The sequence below is a fragment of the Tachysurus fulvidraco genome, chromosome 15 (genome assembly GCF_022655615.1).
Source record: "Tachysurus fulvidraco isolate hzauxx_2018 chromosome 15, HZAU_PFXX_2.0, whole genome shotgun sequence".
Classification (NCBI taxonomy): Eukaryota; Metazoa; Chordata; class Actinopteri; order Siluriformes; family Bagridae; genus Tachysurus; species Tachysurus fulvidraco.
In genome coordinates, this window is record NC_062532.1 from 20,385,034 (window position 1) to 20,406,148 (window position 21,115).

General features: G+C 38.5%; 1 protein-coding gene across 2 annotated transcripts; it reads right to left on the bottom strand.

Moving 5' to 3' along the window:
* Positions 1-6,524: 6,524 nt before the first annotated feature.
* On the bottom strand, positions 6,525-18,343 carry limd2 (LIM domain containing 2). 2 transcript variants are annotated; one of them, XM_027161184.2, is made up of 4 exons: positions 18,126-18,343; positions 7,822-7,866; positions 7,515-7,651; positions 6,525-7,426 (listed from the first exon to the last, which is right to left on the bottom strand). In XM_027161184.2, the coding sequence occupies exons 1-4, from the start codon at positions 18,126-18,128 to the stop codon at positions 7,267-7,269; spliced, it is 345 nt and encodes a 114-aa protein (XP_027016985.1). In that variant the 5' UTR covers positions 18,129-18,343; the 3' UTR covers positions 6,525-7,266. The 2 variants fall into 2 exon arrangements, with proteins under 2 accessions (XP_027016985.1, XP_027016984.1); XM_027161183.2 differs by lacking the exon at positions 18,126-18,343 and adding an exon at positions 8,676-8,990.
* Positions 18,344-21,115: the final 2,772 nt, after the last annotated feature.

Below are 21,115 nucleotides of genomic sequence, written 5' to 3' on the forward strand. Positions count from 1 at the left end.
TGTAAACCATCCTGAACGGTTGCCAGATTGGACCTTTTTAACCCTTGTATGTTGTTCGGGTCTGTGGGACCCATATTAATCAACATCAATAGTTTTGCTTAGAAAAACTTTGCTTCCTTGTAAATTTGTTGATTTTTACCACTCATAACTTGATTAAATTTGATTTAATTTTTTAAATTACATTTTATTTAAAAAAAAACAACAAAAAAACGAATAGCACTTCAATTAAAAAATGTGATGTAATAAAGGTAAAGGGTAATATTAACCATATATGCTGTTTATATTGATTGGAATTGGGATGAAGTAAACATCTGTAGAGTATTTTAACATCAAATTTTTGATTGTGTTGAATTAAAATCCCAAAATGCAGCAGACCCATGAACACTGGCTGAGTAACAAAAATACGAACAACATACAAGGGTTAATGTGCCACCCTTAACAAATGATAGTTCGAACAAAGTAGTCGGTAGCTAAAAGATAACAAAAATGACACCGTCGTGTTCCAGAATGGTTGTTATTTTGAAGGTCTTTGCTCCGTGTAAGGTGTAATCAAAACGTTCTCCCTGTTATTTATCCCTTAAGCAGATGTCTTGGTATCATTTGTAGGTAGGTTCTTGATCCACAATCACACTTTTTTATACATCTGGTCACTGTGTCACCAAGTTCTCTTTCATCACCCCTTTTCTTTGTTACCTCCATCAAGATCCTTGTAGATATCCACAAAAAGCCAAACAAAGTCAGTGCTACATACCAAAAGTGGGTTGTGGATACCTGAACATTTACACCCTAATCTGTAGCCTCAGAGTTGAACAGGAAGATATGAAGATATGATTTAGAAAGTTTGGAGTGGAAGAACTTGCATGTTTTGCACTGAGCCCTGACGTCAACAATGAACATCTTTGGGGTAAACTTTAACACAAATGCACCAAAACACCTCAGTAATGTTCTTGTGATTAAATAAACAAAAATTCCCACAGCCAAACATATAGTGGAAAACCTTTCCAGAAATATGGAGGTCATCACAACCAATAGGGATACTGGTATGGGATGTTTGATAGTAAAATGTCTACAAATATTTAGCTATATAGTGTTTCTCAAGGTGCTTTAGCAAACCCATGGTTCCCCTCAAGTCAACTCAACCCACCATCCCTCAAGGAATACAAAAATCAAGTCGCCTCTCTATCCTAGCACTCAAGTGGTGGAATGAACGTCCCCTGGGTGTCTGAACAGAGTCACTATCTGTCTTCAAACATAAAATAATGACATGTCCTGTTAGCATTGTTTCCTTGATGGCTTACAAAAGTCATTGTGGTAGCACAGTCTTCATTTAACTAGGCAATTGGACACAAAATAAATTTTACAAATTCAATCATGTAAAGATGCATTTACTAATCCGGAATCACATACGCAACAGTCTGCAGTCTTCACCTTCTGTTTCAGCATGTGTGTGCATCTCTTGGATAAAGGATGTGGCAGAAAAACTGATATTCCTTACATCAGATTTAAGTAGGGTTGTCTGATCTTGTCCACAAAGAGCCAGGGTGGGGTGCAGGTTTTTATTCTAATCAAGCAGGAGCCACAAATGGATCCATCTGTTTGATCAACTGATCTTGGGTTTCAGTACACTCAGATGTGGCTTCTGCTCGGTTGGGATGAAAACCTGTGTCCACACCAGCCCTTTGTTGATAAGATTGGACACCTCTGACTTCAAGCAATGGAACTGCCACAGGTAGCACTCATGGGGTCTTTCACATGTTCATAAACTTCAGTCATTAAATTACCATCACAGACAGGGTGAAACACTTAATTAGGTGTTTGACTCTAATCAGGACCCGGACCGAGCAACTTACCCCACCAAAAAAAAAACTGGGCCAGTTTAACTCTTAATGTTTACTAAAAGGAAAGTTCTATAAATTTTTAGGATATGGCGCCACTCAGTGGACAAGCAGAAATATTGCACCAAGCTGGGCGTATTACAATATTATAAACGCGTGGTTAACTCTCCTTCCTGCCATTTTTCTTCTCTCTTTCCTTTACTCGTCGCAAAAAAACACAAACACTGACTTTGCAACTGTTTTGGGGGTTAAAACAACTTAGAAAAATGTTTAACTGCTCAGATCTCTGTTTGGATTGGATCCTTGCCACTCGAACCTCGATCGCTTTTCAATCGATTTAGATAAACTCGTTCACTGAATAAATAAATGTAAATATAAACTGAAGTAAAAACTCACACACCATCACAGCTGTCTTAAATACATCAGATTAATAATAATAAAGCACACGCAAACCAGATAGACACCAGTAAGTTTTTATTTCTTTTCTTCAAAAGCATGTACAAAAATGAGAAATTAAAAAAAAAAAAAAAAAAAAAAGTCGAAAGAAAGGGAGTACAGAACGATAGAGAAAGGGGAAAAATTAAGATCTCACAGTTTATAATGTCATTTTAAAATGCTTTTTAAAAGTGGTTCCCAGGTACGTGCTGTTGTACAGGTGATGAAAAGCAATCAAGACCTGAACAGACACTGTGTGGGAATAATAGAGATGCAGAGGGGGGGAATAAAACCAAAAAAATTAAAATAAAAATCTTAACTTCCTGCCGTTTTAAGGCCACCATGTTCAGTCCACCGATCTGAAGTTAAGACACAGAATACTCCATTATGTATTCACACACGTCTTCACTCACGAGAAACATGCTGACAATCCTCTACAGTACATTTAAAATGCTTTTAGTTCTACTTTAAATAAGGCATACACCTAAAGTAACATCCACAGATACAACGAACATCGGGCAGAAGACATTTTGTACCCTTTCTCCCCATTTCCCATAGTCACTGAACATAGAAAGAGGTAAAACTGACATTTTAATATTGTGTGGTTTGGTACCTTATAGCCCTGTGAAAATGTGAACTCTACATGAATGTGAACTCTCTATGAAATGAACACAAGGGTTAAAAAAAATGCAGATAGAAATCTGAACACTCAAAGGAGGAAGCTTTGGGTAAAGATTTGAAATGGATACAGGTTTTATTATTTTACTTTCACTTTAACACTTATGAAAATATTGTTTTGCCTCATGGCAAGAGCTTTGTATACATTTTTAAAACTCACAGCGCCTTCAGTTTCACAGTAATCTCAAACATGTGCGACAAGAAATGGGGTTTCTACGGAATTCAAGTGGTAAGAAGCATCTGCTCGGCCTCTCCATGGCTTTCTAAGTACTTTCCAAGAAAAACAATTAACAACCAAGCAATTTACTGACCGGCTTCACTACAAGACATCAACGATGATAAAACAAAACACACCGATTGAAACTGAATCAGAAAAGCCACTCTTGTTCTTGTAGCCAATAAGTCATATCTTCTCCCACCACTAGATGGGGCCTTCTGTCAATGCTACCATTATGCCAAGGCCCTGTATTGAGAGATGTTGCAATTTCACTCTAAACAACAGGGCTGTAAACATGAACTAGTACTGGGAGATGTTGCAAATTCCCTTTACATGCTAAGGCCTGAACACAAGATAGAACCGGGAGATGTTGCAAATTACCCCCAAATCACCAAAACCGTGCATACAAGATAGTACTTAGGAAATATTGTAAATTTCCTCCAAATGTCAAGACCCTGAACATGAGATAGTACTGGGAGATATTCTAAATCAACTCGTACCAACAGGGCTCTGAACAGAAAATTGTACTCTTCAAATTCCAAGGCCCTGAACACTAGATAGTAGAACTCGAGTACTGAGAGATGTTGTAAACTCCCTTTAACATGGTTACAATGGTGATTGCGTAATGTTGAAAAAGTGCTTTGGGCTGGTAGACCTAAACTTACATAACAAGGTTAAATGTTAGACTGGTATATTACAGGCATTAATCACTTACTGGACTTTGACAGTGGATTTAATCTTTAAACACAAACACCGAATTCATTCGAGCCTCAGAAATATAAGCCGCCGCATTTCAGGCTTTCAGCCACATTCGTTAAACAAGCTGATACTTTAACTAACCAAAAGGATATTACAGGACATTTGAGGTCATGTGCACATAAAGGTAATAGGACACGGCCTCCTGAGCACGCTAAAGAAGGCTGAACTCACGAGGCCCTCATTATAGCATGGAGATGAGAACAATGGACAAAAACTTTATGACCCGTGCACATTTCTGAGCAACGGTGAGGTGTCACAAGCTCATGCTAGAGAAGACCCGAGCGAATCCTGTCTAAGCCACAGAGCAGATAACAGGAAGCAGACAGAACAATATGATGACAGGAAGTGACAGTGGGGGGAAGGTAGTAGTGCGACACGCTGTAACAGCATTTCACACAAGACCAAATTCACTGCAGCTAGAACACAACCCTCACGGTTCAGTGGCTTTGATCCACTTCAGCAAAATACAGTACGTTCACTGTGTAATGAAGTAAAGTCGTGTATCGACCAGCGATCGTGCCGTAACCGGAGCAGAGAAAAACATTTAAAATGAAAACTTTTTTACTGAGTAAAATGGCAGAGAATTAAAAACCAGAAAGTCCAAAAGCAGTAAAAACATTACAGGCCAGAGTATATTTTTATAGGGTTTTGGAAATTCTGTCATAAAGTAAGGAACCCGGAGTGGGGAAACGATATGAATGTGAAGACGTGCTTTTAGTGGATGAAGTGAACCAGTCCTCGAGAGTGCCTTCATATCTGATTTGGTTTAGTCCATTTGGACAGAACCCTGGGTTGAGTTTTTCCTCCCTGTGCTGTTCTTTAGGCAGATGACAACACCGTAACCTCACTCAGGTCCGAAAGCATCTCAGTGCACCGGTCCAATTGCAGTGAGAAAGCGATTAGACTCTGAATCGATTCAGTGAATCAAATGTGCCAGGAAACACAAAAGATTGACAGAAAATTCATTAGACAGAAATCCTCAATAAATAATTAGGCAATTTACATAAACACATGGGCGTAAATCCCCCCCTAAAATTTTTTTTAAAAATATCGCACTCTCTATTGTGAAAAATATATGTATGTATACCTAAATAATTGTGTAAGTAGAAAAAAAACAACGCAAAAAATGCATTTAGAAACAGTTGAGTTCCCCCTCCCCTTCCTCACAGTGGTTTGACCCACTGCGTGCTTTCCCAATCATCTCACCTAGTCTGCACACAGGTGTGTGGTTGTGGCTCAATTAATGTTAAACTCCATTAAGTAGGGGATTTTATTCACTTTAAATAAAGCGATTCTGTTTAATGTAGCTGATGCAGACTCATTCATAAATTAGTTGCGGCAAAAATGCTGATTACCGATGTAATTTTCCATGAATCTGCTATATTAGTGATTAAAATATGACTTGTTTACAATAGCTAGTTAACGTTAGCTTGTTTACAATAGCGTGTTAACGTTAGCTTGTTTACAATAGCTAGTTAACGTTAGCTTGTTTACAATAGCTAGTTAACGTTAGCTTGTTTACAATAGCTTGTTTACAATAGCTAGTTAATGTTAGCTTGTTTACAATAGCTTGTTAACGTTAGCTTGTTTACAATAGCTTGTTAACGTTAGCTTGTTTACAATAGCTTGTTAACGTTAGCTTGTTTACAATAGCTTGTTTACAATAGCTAGTTAACGTTAGCTTGTTTACAATAGCTAGTTAACGTTAGCTTGGTTACAATAGCTAGTTAACGTTAGCTAGTTAACGTTAGCTTGTTTACAATAGCTAGTTAACGTTAGCTTGGTTACAATAGCTTGTTAACGTTAGCTTGGTTACAATAGCTAGTTAACGTTAGCTTGTTTACAATAGCTAGTTAACGTTAGCTTGTTTACAATAGCTAGTTAACGTTAGCTTGTTTACAATAGCTTGTTCCATAGTGCACTGTAACTAACACGCCAAAGCCGTTTCCCACGCAGTGTTTTATTTAGGACGACTTGGCATAATGTTAACTTAACATTAACGGCCACAATTAGCATATTGTTTAGCATTTTTACTAAATGAGCACTGTGCTACGTCCGAACTGACCTCACTGTATTTTTTGTATCATCAATTTCTATTCTGTTCTTAAGTGTCTTAATTAATTTTAAATAAAATTTTAAACCTTTTTTAATTACTTGTTTTTATTGTTGTGATTTTTTTTATCATAGTTTTACTTTCTTTATATAAAGCACTTTGAATTACCATTGTGTATTAAATGTGCTACAGTATAAATAAACTTGCCTTGCAGAGACTAGATAAAATGACGGAGAAAAGTAAAATTTGAACCTGCGACAAACTTTGAAAATAACCGTAATGACACGTCTCCATGCTACAATAATAACGATAAAAGCAAAGTTTTTCACTGTGGGGACATACAGTGTCTTTATAAGTACAATTTGACTGTATTATTTGTGTCCCCCCCCTTCAAAAATTGCTCATGAGAAATTTTATATTTATTGTCCCCCCCTACTGTTAAAGGAAATTTACACCCATGCATAAACAACTAATTTAAATTGCCTAATTATTTATTGAGGATTTCTGTCTAATGAATTTTGGGTTTTTAGCTCTACATGACACTCGATGGGGTTTTGTGCACTAAACCAAACCAAACATACCGAAAGTACAAGTTTCAGACATGGTAAAACGGACTATAAAGGTGTGAAAGCACCCTTTAAGACTTTTGAGTATGATATGTTCAGCAGAGATGCATACAGTACCATATACCCTGTACTTTCACAGATAGAATACCCTGCTGATATATTAAAAAGAAAAAGGCAAAGTGGACGCCTGACTCTCTCCTAAAAAAAAATAAAAAATAAATGATATAATGCTCGTCCAAAGACAGAAATAACGGATCACACAGCCCAGAACCACTACCTGAGTGTACATCCTGAAAATTTTGTATTCGTGTAAGTAGTTCAGTTAAAGGACCTTTCATGTGCCACCATGTGTACCTGACAAAAGAAGGCAAAAAAGAAAATGATAGAAGATAAAAGAAAACAGAAGCAAAAAAAAAAAAAAACTCCCCCTTTGAAGTGGGGTTTTGGTCACAATCAGTGAGTTAATTGTTGTGGATGGAACCACGCCGGAAAAAAAAAGAAAAATTTAAAATTGAAATCATTTCCTAAAAGCTAAAGGGCAGAAAACTGCTCGAGAAGAGATGCGAGATGCCCGCCCCATCATGTGTGTGGTTTGTGCATGTCTGGAGTGTGTACTGATGTGTGTGTGTGAGATAGAGGCAGGTTTTAGACAGAATCAGATTCAGTCGTTGAGAGGTGAGAAAGCACTGGAGATCAGTAGAAGACGAGGGTGTGACGAGGTCATCACGGTGACTTGGTGATGCTCTCGGCGTCTTTGGAGGCCCAGAGCTCTTTGTGCTGCTTGCGTCCGAAGCCCTCGTCATAGTTCCCTTTGCTCTTGAACAGCTGCTGGAAGTGCGGCTTACAGTAAAACTCGCCTTGCAGCGCCGCATACGTGCCCAGGCTACAGAGGGAAAGAGAGAGCGAGAGTTCAGAACCCCCATACACACACACAAATTGTATCCTATATATAAGCAAGCCTCGGGTCTAACCTGAGCTTGGTGTTGCAGTGCTTGCAGCAGAAGCATGTCGTATGGAAGATCAGGTTGTTGGCAACCAATCTCTCCATCGGATACACAGTCTTGTCACAGGACGCACAAGTCTCTCTCTGTGTCTTAAAGCTCAAAGACTGACAAACACACACACACACACACACACACTATAGTGAAAATCTGTAGAAGACAGATAATGCAACAAACAGAAGTGAAGTAGACAGATAAACAGATTAAAAATGGGTGATGCAGAACAAGACACAACACCCTTACACACACACACACACACACAAAAACACACCCCTACCTTGGAGCGCTGGACAGGCTTTTCATCAGAAGGGCTTAGGTTGTCCTGGAAACCAAAAAAAAAAAAAAGAGAAGTAACATAAGATGTTCAATATTCGGTTGCCCCTGACAACAACAGCCAAAACATGCTATCCCATAATTGCAGTCCTCTTCCTCATATTGTGTACTTTGTTGTGCACACAGACCTGCTCGTGTTACACTTTCGTTCTACACTCTGCGCATCTCCATGTGTGCGAGCATCATTTTATAGTGTACATGCACACGTGCGGACACACACACACACACACACACACACACACGTCCTGGAGCTCCACAGTATGGACAGAACGATGCTACTCCAGCACACAGGGTCACAGGACATGAAGTTGTGGTAGGACACAAACCTACAGCTGAATGCTCCACCACACCCAGGGCTCATTGTCCTAATTACACAGTTCTGTTTCCACTCGATTCACACAGACCGCTTGACCTCAATAAATACAGAGAGGATGAAAGTGTACACAGTCATCATGAGGGGAAAAAGACTACACCATCACAAGATAGATCAACTTACCAGACCCCCCCCAAACAACAATCACACACACACTCCCTCACACACTCCCTCACACACTCCCTCACACACTCCCTCACTCTCTCACACACACCCCCTCACTCTCTCACACACACCCCCTCACTCTCTCACACACACCCCCTCACTCTCTCACACACACACACTCACTCTCTCACACACACACACTCACTCTCTCACACACACACACTCACTCTCTCACACACACACACTCACTCTCTCACACACACACACTCACTCTCTCACACACAGCAGCTAAGGTAAAGTAAGTAAACTAAATTTCATACTTTCATAGCTGTCATTATTACAGCTGTCAGTCAGTCTGCTTCTACACCACCAGAGTTCTCAGCCAAACCACTTCCTTGTTCTGAAGGGAAACGATTGAACTAATACACTCGTTTCTCACTCAACAACACCAAAAACACAGCCAGATCTCTACGTTCAACTGCCGGGTGTCTGTGTGTGTAACTGCACCAGCCACTTCCTGTTCCTTCCCGGCAGAGAGATACTGCTGTTCACGTGGGGTCTGAACTTCAAAAAAGGTTTCACTGAAACTGATTTAAGACCTCGATAAACTGCGGCATGGCTGCACACGGGGCAAGAGATGATGGTATTTTTAACCGAAGTCAGCTTTGGCTATAGTTCTTATCTAAATCACAGGACTTCTTTTATTAAATAATAAATAAATAAGTAAATAAATAAATAAATAAAATAGATAGATAAATAAATAAAATAGATAGATAGATAGATAGATAGATAGATAGATAGATAGATAGATAGATAGATAGATAGATAGATAGATAGATAAGCAGTTTCTATAGCAACAGCTCATTCACAAGAACCTATAATCCAAATAGCCGGATATCTGATGGATTAAAAAGTGTAGCATCGTTTAGAAGATTTTACTTAGACAATGTAGTTGTGGCAATGTTTTGATTCATGGAAGGAGTTTCGAGTGTCGGAGCTTGTTAACAGTCAGAGGTAAAGTTTAAAGTCTTTACGATAGAGGACTTTGTGCTTTCTAGCTTCTCAGTAACACGACATGAAAGCGAGAGTGATAACAGGAAGCGAGTTGTCACACACCATTAACTGTACCTACTTGCTGTGACAAATAAAATCCGCCTGGGTCAACCGGTATTGGTAAATGTTTTATTAGTATTGTTTTCCTATAAACAGAACACACCACCGTAGTTTAATCCCAGACCTTCGGTTGATGATTATTTTCCTAGAATAGCAGCACACAGTGTTAGGGTTTTATTTCCTATATAATCACAGCTTACTCTCCCCCCCTCCCCATTTATAGCTCTTTCGAACATCACCCCGAAAGGTATCCACTGATTTTATTATTACGCACACGTCAGTGCTTATCCATGCATCACGATATATAGAGAGGTGAAGAGGAAAAAAGGCTTCAAAGGCTTTGTAAAATACAGCATGAACTGTTTTATAGCAATAGCCAGAAAAGTGCAAGACAGGAAACTCAACAGATTTTGAAATCAACTGAAGAAGCAGTACAAAGCATTTGAGTAAACATGAAACGGCACTATGAGGAAGAGAGACGAGGGACACTAATACTCAGCATTTGAGGAGGGCTCTATTTTGTCTGGTGCCATCTGTCTCATTTTTGCCTTATTTGTACATAATATGACCAAACACACACACACACACACACACACACATGCACGCATGCTAGCTATTCGCTCAACCATGGAGGCAGTTTTTTGCAGGAAGTCACGATGACATATCACTCCTCCTGCAATGAGCTTTACAATCTCAGAGCCCCATCTGTCCTCCCTGGAGACCCCTAAAGGAGTGGTCTCATGACCGAAAGACTACAATATACACTGCTGCACTCAAACCTCACACCAGATCGATGCAACAGATCAGCGGTTCCTCCAACTCCACATTTCACAACAAACATTTCAAAAGACCAGAAATGTTTGCAGCATCCTGCATAGAGATTTAGCAAGCCGCCTTAAAGAAACAGCTCCGGCGAACAATGTTCACTTCATCCAACAGGAAGTCCATCAACCAAAGCACACACCTTTAGATGGGCTCATTTTAAAGCAGGTGATATGCAAAAAATCATGATTTTTTTGGAGTCCTGATTCTTTACATATGATTCGTCAGGTATCGCAAATCATACGAATCAGGAATCGTTAGGAATCATGAAACTTCAGGCACTAGGAATCATTACTGTTTGAGAGTCATGATTCTTTTTTGGAGAGGATTCTTTGCCATTGTGATTTTTCAGAAGTAATAAATCCCACAACATAACATCCTTTAGGAATCATTTTAATACTTTAGGAGTCATTTGGGATTTGATATCAAGTACTTAATATTAAACTGTTTTAAATTCGTTCTAAAGGCAGGAATATGGGTCATTTGAGAAAAAAAAAAAAACACTTTTATTTAGTAGATTCCTCTTTCTACATGTGTGTGTGTGTAATATCTACTCTAACAGTTCACAGTGAATAAAGTGGAATAGTGTATTGATCTGATACGCTGAACAAAGATGCAAGTCACGATGCTAATCTGAAGGCTACACTATCCTTCCACTACTGGTTAATTACATTAGCCTTGTAGCTCCAGGACAAACCGAAATAAGTAATCTTCATTCACTGCACTGTCCCTTTAAGCACCAGTGTGATGGAATTAGCTAGGTCTTTGCAGGGTGCTGGCTTTGTGTTTAAAAGCCCTGCTATTTTAAGAACTGTTTGGATTCAATCAGGCGCAACACCAAACTTGGCGTCTCATATTCTTCTCATATTCACTCACTTTCCTGGCAGCTTGTGAGAGTGGCGACATTTAAAACCCAGAATCGCTACCCCGGAGAGGTGACATCATCTCTCACGACGGAGCACTAAGCCAGTACAAGGTACCTCGCTCTCTAATTCGCTAGAGAGAGCTGTAGAGAGCAGATGGTACGAAGCTGCTCATGTGCCAGTGTTTGTGCTTCGGATGAATCTGTTTACTTTTTCTTCTTCTTCTAATTACAAATGTGAGGTTGAGCTTTATTACGGCTCATGAGCTCGAGGTTAAAGAGATGCACTTCCTATCAGTGCATCTCCAAATACACAGACTACCAGGTGCCGTAAAACCACTCGCTCGATCTAGTCTGATCTTGAAAGCTAAGCCTGACCAGGGCTGGTTAACTCTTGGACTTGAATTTGGATTTGAGAGATTCCTCATGTTTTCTTCACTTAACCATTTCTCTTTATCTCCCGGTACTATCGATTTTCAAGGCTAGAGACGATTCCCTAATCCATTAGCTGTTTACCAACCCCAGCATCTGCTCCCCATCCCCAAGGGTCTCTAGAACGCCAAAGCGACTGGATAATGGAAGAAAGGTTAAAAGGTGACATAGAAAGCCTGACAGGGGCAATAGGGTTGCTCTGTCTCCCAAAGGGAGTGCCATCTAGACCACCAGCATATGGGAGTGGTTGGGGTAGTGAAGAAGCTCTGGTGTAACCAGCAGATAGTCTGAGCCTCAAATGCTGATGAATAAAAAGAGAAGCAAACGCAGAGACCAGATGAGAAACAAGTCAGCAAGTTTCTCAGTGCTGACTCTTGCAAACCAACCAGTTCACACAAGTAAAGTTTCCTCAGAAATCTGTCGAGGATCGAAGGTACGACAGGTCAGGGGGATCATTCAAGATGAGAGAGAAAATAATGCTGCCGAGTCACAGTTTTGGCCAAAATTTGTTTTCGTTGGAACAAAAGAACAACATTGAACGAAACCAGCCAAACGAGTCAATGTCGATCCTTCACACTGTATGCAAACAAGCAGGCTGGATTGATTTGTAATACAAATCTCGTTTGTGCGATTGTTGCTTTCGTCCTGGTTCCTTTGAAGCCACAGAAGCACCAAAAAACAGTACAGCCAAGAGCACAATTCAGACTTTTCCAAAATCTGAGTCGAACGGCATTTTGAATTTCATTGGATATCTGGAACTGTGACCAAGTTTGGCCAGCCATAACGTTCATTTTTTTTTCAATTTCCTGCTCATCAGTAGCAATAGAGACAATTTTGTGGCTATTCGTGATCTGATATCAGTACAAAGATCTCGTCATTTTTAACATTTGAGCTTTAATATTTTTTAAATGACTTCCTATTAAGACTATATACAACAATCTCTAGCTACTGGCATAACTGGTTTAATTTTTTTTTTTTTTTAAACTACCACAAAAGCAGACATGATGATGGTGTTACAGTGTTGATACATCTCCTAAAACAGCAGCTCAGAAAGTACGACAAATCACACGTTTATATTAATACGCTTTATCCAAGCCATTATTGCGATAGTAACAAACTACACAAAAACCTTATAGAGTTGGACAGTCCATGTGATCCAAGTCTAGTTTGGAAAATGTTGATTCGGTGAGGGTTTATTGTAAGGACAATACAGGGAGGGAGTCTCCAGTGTCGGTGTTTGTAACTGTCAAGGGAAATGTTTTCTATCATGGGGATGACTTTGCGGTTTGCTTATATGATCGTGATGCACCTTTTGCTTACATAATCTGGGAACAACAACAAAAAAAAACAGGCTGTAAAGGTGGCCAAATTATCCTCCATGACCTGCAGACCTGTCTGTCTGAATCTGATCCGTTTTTGGTCCAATCCAGGTTTAGTTCTTTAAACATCTCGAGGACTCACCCGTTCACATCTTTTGTGCTGTTTTTCCTCAAATTAAACCTGGAATAAAAAAATAAATAAAAAAGTAATGATCCCCTTGATCTCTTAATCATTCGTGGCATTTCCAGAAGGAGAATAGAATGACAAAAAAAAAAATCTTGGAAAACGTGTTGAGATCCATGCGAGAACCAGAAGCAGGGAAAAATTCATTACGTACCAACACAGCACAACATAATACCTACGATCCCTTTATTTTTGAATAATATACCACAACTACACTCTCTGTAGGCAGAGTATTATATTGTGGATTAATTCTTAGTGTGGAACGTTGCTGTGCTGTTATGAGGTTGTCGCATTTTTAATGAGGAAAAAAAAAACCAAATATGATAAACACACAGTGAATAAAATTGGAAAAATGTCTCAACTGCAGTTTGATTGTAGAGGAGTAGTACAGATTATATATATAGATGATTAAATCCAATCTAAATCTTCAGGCTATTGTGATATCACCCTGATATCGATACTTGGGGACACGTGAAGCATGAGGCGATATGTCCACAGATTTCATTTGTTCGAGAAGATTTCGAGAATGTTCCAATAAATAACTATTTGCCCTGTAGGTAAGTTTAAATACCTGACTCTTCTCGAGAGATCGTTTTGCTTTAGGGTGGTTGTATTTTTTTTGTTGTTGTTTTTTTTTACTTACGAATTTGCTCTGAATGATTCAGATCAGGTTAATGTACATTTAATGTGGTACAAAACGTCAACCGCCGGATTCTAAAACACAGCAATAATTCACAGCATATACACCTGAGCTTATATACAGGTAGAGCGAGTGCTCAGGTTTTCCTGATAGCATGTAAAAACAAACCTAAGGACGTGTTGAAACCTAGCGGTGAAACTCGAGTGAGTCGGGATGCAGAAACGCTGCTGGCGGTGACATACACGCTTCTGATCTTGTCACAAAAAACTAACGGATTACACAATCGGTGCAATGCACGACGCAGGCAGACCCACAGTAACAAGTTTCATCTAGTCTGGAAAATTTCTCTGGAATGTGACATGTCTATTTATACAGTGGCTCAAAAAAACGTCGCCTCGGGCTGCTTTTCAGTGGAAGGTGTAGAAAAAATAGACAAAAACAGCCCATGTTTATTAAATAGTCCGAATGTTGAAAATATTGCAAATGGTTATATATTGGCGCTTGTATTGTTACTGACAATATATCCTTTCGAAACGACGAGCTTGCCAAAAGCAGAACAATGTCGTCCTGACAACGTAAGGGTTCAGGCAAATGAACAAAACGTTAACGAACCTGTTCAGGTTCAAATATTCCACTTCTAATTTCCATAACAAATCTCTTTAACCCTTTCCCCCCCAACGACCCATAAACTGGAACGATGAATGTAACATGCATCATGTTTGTCGATTCATTTCATCCGTTACTTCAAGTACGTTACGGTTTCTGTAGCTACAGTCGATCCACTTGTATTAGCAGATTTAAAAACTTTGGGGTAAAGCTGTGGCTTGAAGTTTTCCACTCATTTGAAATTCTTCTGGAATTTAAGTTAAGAGGTTTTACAGTGATATGACAAGCTGAATTTTTTTTCCCCATGGAGAAACAAAGGAAGGTTGGTGAGAGAGCTACGGTTTACGGCTGCTAAGCTACGCTTCACAACTTTAAATGTAACTGTTAATGGACAAAATATATGTTTACATTAAAATATTATTAAAAAATAGTGTCATATTTGGATAACTGGTGGAGTAAAAGAAAACTTTCTGTATGCTAAAATGAAGCACTCGGTTATGATGAAAGTGCAGTTATTAGCTTGATTTGGACAAAATGCATGAGTGACTAGACTACTGTAGAGATGCAGAATTCAAACGCAAAATTGTGTAAGTAAAGAAAAAATGTTTAATTATAGGAACGATGGACGTTGATCTCAAATTTCTCACTCATTCTCAAACGTCAGGCTCCAAACACAATCTCAAAAGCTTAAATATAAACCTGGATATATTATCATTCCTGTTTTTATCCCAATTTTCATGTTGCTGTTCATTTAAAAAAAAAGTAAACGCGCCCTTCCCCCAGATCACCAACCCCACCCCATGCCATTTTCCTCGACGATCTCTGCCTTTCTGACGATCCCAGATAAACAGATCTGCAGGGTTCAGTCTGGTGATTCAGTGGAACTTTCTATTTAAGTATGAAGCTTGAGCGTCATCTTTCACTCTCCAGCCATATAAGGGGATTTTCAGCATAGGGGAGAAAAAAGTGATGCTGTTATCAGACTTCAGCGGCTGCCCCAGAGTCCTAGCTGGCATAATTTCATTAGTACAGAGCTCCAAGAATAGCCGAAAGACAGAAGGCTATTAGACTGAGACGCACTGTTATATAAGTCATGATGCACGATACCTAGGCGAACACTCTGGGCACATGTGAAGGTATGCAAAGCAGAAGACTTCGGATAAAAACAAACCATCCATACTTTTAAACGCCAGTGACTTCACACAAATCATTTTACTCATCTAAAAAATACAAGGGGAAAAGATGAAATATCTCCCTGTGTACAAACATTTGCCGAAGAAACGTCTCTGGGGAACCTCACTTTCCATGTGCCAAGTTCTTATCATCATCTTCATCATCATCCTCCTCCTCCTCCTACTTACAACCACTTTTCCTCCCTATTTTTTACTAGATATTGTATTTTTAAACCCAGAGATCTCAAACGCAGTCAGCGAGATATGAGAGAACATTAATATCGAACAGAATAGCGTTTACTCCAGATTTAAAACAAGGCCTGATTTGAGCAGAGAGCAGGCCGAAGGAATCCGCTCTCCAATCATCTGGCGAGTCAAATCAACATGGCATGTAGCCTGTAAGATAAAGCCGTCTGGATGAACGGTATCCGTCAGTTTAATAGCAGAGGATGTTGGAAAAGCTAAGGAGGAAGGCCTCTCAAACATCCCATGAGGCCACACACAGGCACGCTGGCAGGCAAACTGTAATAAAATAATCCACTAGTCTGATCTGCTTCCTTTCACGCTACACGTTCATCAGGGCAAAAAGATGTGCAGGAATATCGAGCAGCTTCATGTCTTAGACAGGGAGGAAACTTCAGTTTCTGCAACTTCGGTCCTATTCGGACGGGATTAGATTTACATGCACACCCTTTCCAGGTGTTTTTCTTGCATCTATGGTCACCTGAAACGCACTTGAACCTGCTGTTGTTTATCTCAACTACAGCTTCTCACATTCTTGATTCTGATTGGTCAGAGCATGTCTGCATTTTCAGCTCAGAACGCATAAAACATTTCACCACGTGCAGTAACTCCACCTGTATTTATTAGGGCTTTATTCTTTACCTATAAAGGATAAGTAGGTCTCAAAATGTAGTACTTAGATACCCTGAATACACAAGCTGTATAAGTGTAAGTTTATATAAATTTTAATACAAAATCATGTGGTGGCATTTGAGTTAAATATTCCAAAAGAACATCCGGTAAACATCCAACATTACTATAATTACAAGATCAAACACCAAAGATTTCTCAAATACTGTAAAACAAAACAAAAAAAAATCCAATTCGTCACTGTTCATAAATACCATTTCCTCTTTACCTACCAATATCTAGGTCTATATCTGACTAAAATGAAAGATGTACAGCAAACCACGGCGTCGATTTAACGTAACATCCAATCCTAGCTCTGCCGAGTCACCGCCGGCTCTTAACATCTTCCATCTTGTCAAGTATATTTTGTCTTTTTTATTACTATACAGTATTATATTTGGCTATAACAGTCAGCGAAACATACAGAAAGCTCTGAAACACTTCTTTAGACTTAATTTAAACATGAAACACTACTTTTTTATTACCTCAAATGAGACATCAGTGACAAAAAGAATAATAAAAGATCACCTTCATGTTTGTCAGCATCAAGAATAAGGAACTGTTTTAACGTCTATAGGTATTTTTTGTCTATTATTCATAGTTATTCCGCTTATCTGATAAAGATTTAATAAACATTTGGCATGAATATATTGTATTTAGTCTGTTTCACCAGGCTGCTGTTAATAAAACAATATGATCCCAGCAATAATGCAAAGAAACCGGAGTTTAGTCTCGTGTACAGTCAATTTAAGACTGTCAGTATAAATGCCTAAAAAAAAATTTTTTAATATTATTTGTGCAATTTACATTTGAAAAACATTATTTTATAAATTTTTATCAAAAAAAATATTTTATACATTTCCAAAATATTTGTTTTATTATTATTATTTCTACACACGGAGCATTCAGATCGTTTTAAATACAGCTTATAAATAGGAGAAATTCATATTTACATGTCGTGCAAATTTCAGATATTAAAACCATCCAAAGAAGCCGGATATGCTTAGAATTAAATTATGTATGAGAGTGAAATTAAAAGAGACCGTCGATTTTTCTCGCACTGAATGCATAAATAAATACATTTATTAAAAACACTGAGAAAAAAAAAACAAGAAATTATTTAAAAAAAAAAAAAGTATTTTTATTAAAATAAAACCGGAAAATAAAACGATAATCCAACTTTATGTATCCGGATGTAACATTTACATTTTTCTTCTGTTGCTAGGATACCCCATTTACTTAACATTATTATTATTATTATTATTATTATTATTATTATTATTATTATTATTATTTGTTGTTGGGTTTTTTGGGTTTTTTTTGGACAATAATAATAACACTACAGTAATGACTACCTTTATAAATAGCATTGCTAATCCATTTCCTATTTCTTTCGCCAACATCCTAAAATCTAACAAACAATAAAACAGAATGTTCTGTTTAGCAAACTAGCTGTGGTTAGCATAACGCCTGTAAGACAACAAGCACCTCATCACAATAAGGGGGGGAAAAACACTGATACTCGCTGCCTGGAAGTCTAATTCACGAGATCGGTGAAATCGAGTGCACTAGGAATCGTGTGCAAAAGCCTTTCAATCGCGTGCACTCGTCAAGGGAGGAAGACGCTGTTTGGGACACGACCCTACCCCCTTCTGGATTCGCCGCTTGCCGTTGAATCAAAACGAGAAACGGATTGTTAGACACTCACCATCTGGTTATATCCTTATCGGTGCTGCGATTCTAAACAAAAAACGATGCAACAGGATGTCAGGCAGCAGTCAGTACACCAGATTTCCCTTTCCCTAAACCCTTTGCTTGTATCTGTTACGTGGACTAAAACTGAAGCAGCGATGATGTTGCTTGAACCGCTTTAGGTGCTTAGATTTTTTTTTTCTTTCTTCCCCCCACTGCTTCCTCCTCCTTCTCCTGTACGCTTTTTAAGCATGGTTGGGTGTTTTTTTTTCTCCAGCTCTTTATTATTCATGAGGATGTTCACCGTTATTGGTTGTGTTGTTTTAACCCCGCCCATGCACCACGCCCACTTCCAAAAAGGCGCCTTTTTTTTTTTTTTGCAGGTTAATAAACCTATTGGCTGAAAGCATCCTTTGAATTCATACGTTACAGTATAAAATACTATTTCGAGTCGAAATGACAGTAAACAAGAAATACGCATAATGTAACGGGATGTAAAAAATAAAAATAAAAAATGTCTACGCAATAACTTTCTCCAGTTATGCTGCCTAGCTAAGATTACTAAGGAATCTGGTTAATCCCAATAGGTGTATAGCTTGTAAATTGTATAGCTTAGTATAGCTTATAAGTTGAATCTTATCAAACTGAATCGTCATATGTCCTCCTTTTATTTAGCAAACTGTATAAGTAAATAATAGTTCGTATTTAGTGTGAGAATTTCCGCTTCAACTCTGTACGTGCTTCTAAACAAAATTCTTGTTCGTTATTGCCGTTATTTGTTATGTGGATGCTATGGTTATAATTTTTTGTTATGGAGATGTGTGTGGGGAAGACATGAACAGCTAACTGTTCTAACATGTCCTAACTGGGATGTGGTAGCTCAGCGGTTAATGTGGTGAACTACTGATCAGAAGGTCATGGGTTTGAATCCCAGGTTGCCAAGCTGCCACTGCTGGGCCCCTGAGCAAGGCCCTTAATGCTCAGTTGTATAAATTTAAATAAAAATGTAAGTCACTCTGGATAAGGAAGTCTGCTAAATAATGTAAACTCAGCTTTTTGATAATAAAAATTGTTTCTGAACTGCATTAGTTTGCAGTATATTAACAGTGGATACAGTACCTAGTATAGGCAAGTATTTTAGTACTTTAACTTAGATAGAACTATAAACATTATAGTATTATTAGTATTGCATTTTATTAGCGGCTAATTCCGAACGCCATGTGTAGCTTTTCGACTATAAGTGAACAGACGTAGGTAATGATAGCTTGCTAAATCCTTGTCTGCAGCAGGTAAGGTTTAGGGACACTGGACACCAGTGGGCTTTCATACAACTACCTAATCTCAGTAGCATTTAAGCTCACTCACAAATTATTTAACTAATGTTAATGTGATGATATTCTCCTGACAACACACCACCTGCAAGTTTTTACTGGAGTATCGTAGCCCAAACATTTCTCTGGTTATGTGTGTTATGTACAGTCGATTTGGTGGTTTATTTGGACTGAAAGCATTTAACCAAAAGATGAAGAGTTTCTTCATTTTTATTTGCCAACTGGAGATCATATGGCACATTAAATTCACATTAAATGGCAGGGTCTATAGTTGGTGTGATGAATACTGGAATAACTGGAAATGGCTAACTGGAAATCTTAGAAAAATGCTTTCAATTAACTATTGGAATCTATTGTTGCATTGAACGTTAGGTACACACGGGTAGAAAAATGGCTCTGTGGCCCTCTAGTGGCTGGCTGCAGTACAATATTTTACCACACTTTTTCCCATGATAGTGTAGCGATTTTGGCTCGCGAAGCAAGGTAAATATTTATAAGCAACTATAACGTGTTATAGTGGCTTCTAAATATTTTTAACCTAAGTTGAAATTAACGGTACTGGAATTAAGGTTATGCTTATTTGGTCTGTTCGTCCGGCGAACAGGCCGCGTACCTTTATTAATTCTATGAAGGCGGTATCTTCCCGGCCAAGAAAGATTCGCTTTCCTTTTACTGTATACCGTAATTTAAATTAAATTAACTCAATAGAGCATGTAGTTCAGACCCGATGTTGCAGGTACCTTAATTTGTGAGCGAGACTCAGAGACAAATCACCTGTGGCTCAAAATTATGACATTTAATGAATGAGACAAACACAACATAAAACTAACTACACAAACAAACAAAAGAAATAGGGAAAACGAAGATGAAAAATAAAATAAAACAAAAGAAATTAAAATTGGGGAAAGGGAGGAAGTTACTGGAAAAAAGAAACTAGAGAAAGGAAGGAAAGGAATGGCAAGCTTAGACTCAAAAATTAATCACACCCTAACTGGGAAATCGTCACAGAAACTTAAATTCACCTTAAGATTCAATGAACGATTCCTACTTAAAATTACGCATCTAAATTGGTTGGTAAAGGAAACGGTTACTTGCATTGGCTTACTGAACAAGAGTCCGGATGCAACAGAGAAATCTCTGAAAAGTCAGTTAGGGTGGGGTCAGACGTTCTTCCAAGTTCTCCTGAAGATCAGAGCAGTTGTCGTTCTTGGAAGTGAAGCTTGCTGGAACTTCTTTGAAGGAAGATGGAGTCCTCTTGAAGCTGTTCCGGAAGTCTGACCACGGATTAGTGGTGTTTCTGACAATTTAAAGGTCGCGAACTCCACCCATCTTTGGGAAGATGACCAATACTTCGGTCAGGATTTTGAAGGGAAAAACTCCCTTTGTTTCAGGTGTCTGTGGGCGTGGTTTAGCTATCAAACTTTTAGATGACTTTAAAGTTTGATCCAGGGTGTATTAAGATGGTATGGCGCCTTTCGTGCTCCAATAAAATACACCAGTGCTTGAAAAATGAGTAACCGATAATTTTGTGGTCATTTGGATACTAAACATGAAGGGTAATGACGGTATGAAGGCAGCGGTACATTACATACATAGATCATTAATCAAGGCAAAGATAAAGGCAAAGAAACAAAAAATGAAACATAAACAAGATGCACTTTCATTAGGGAAGTAA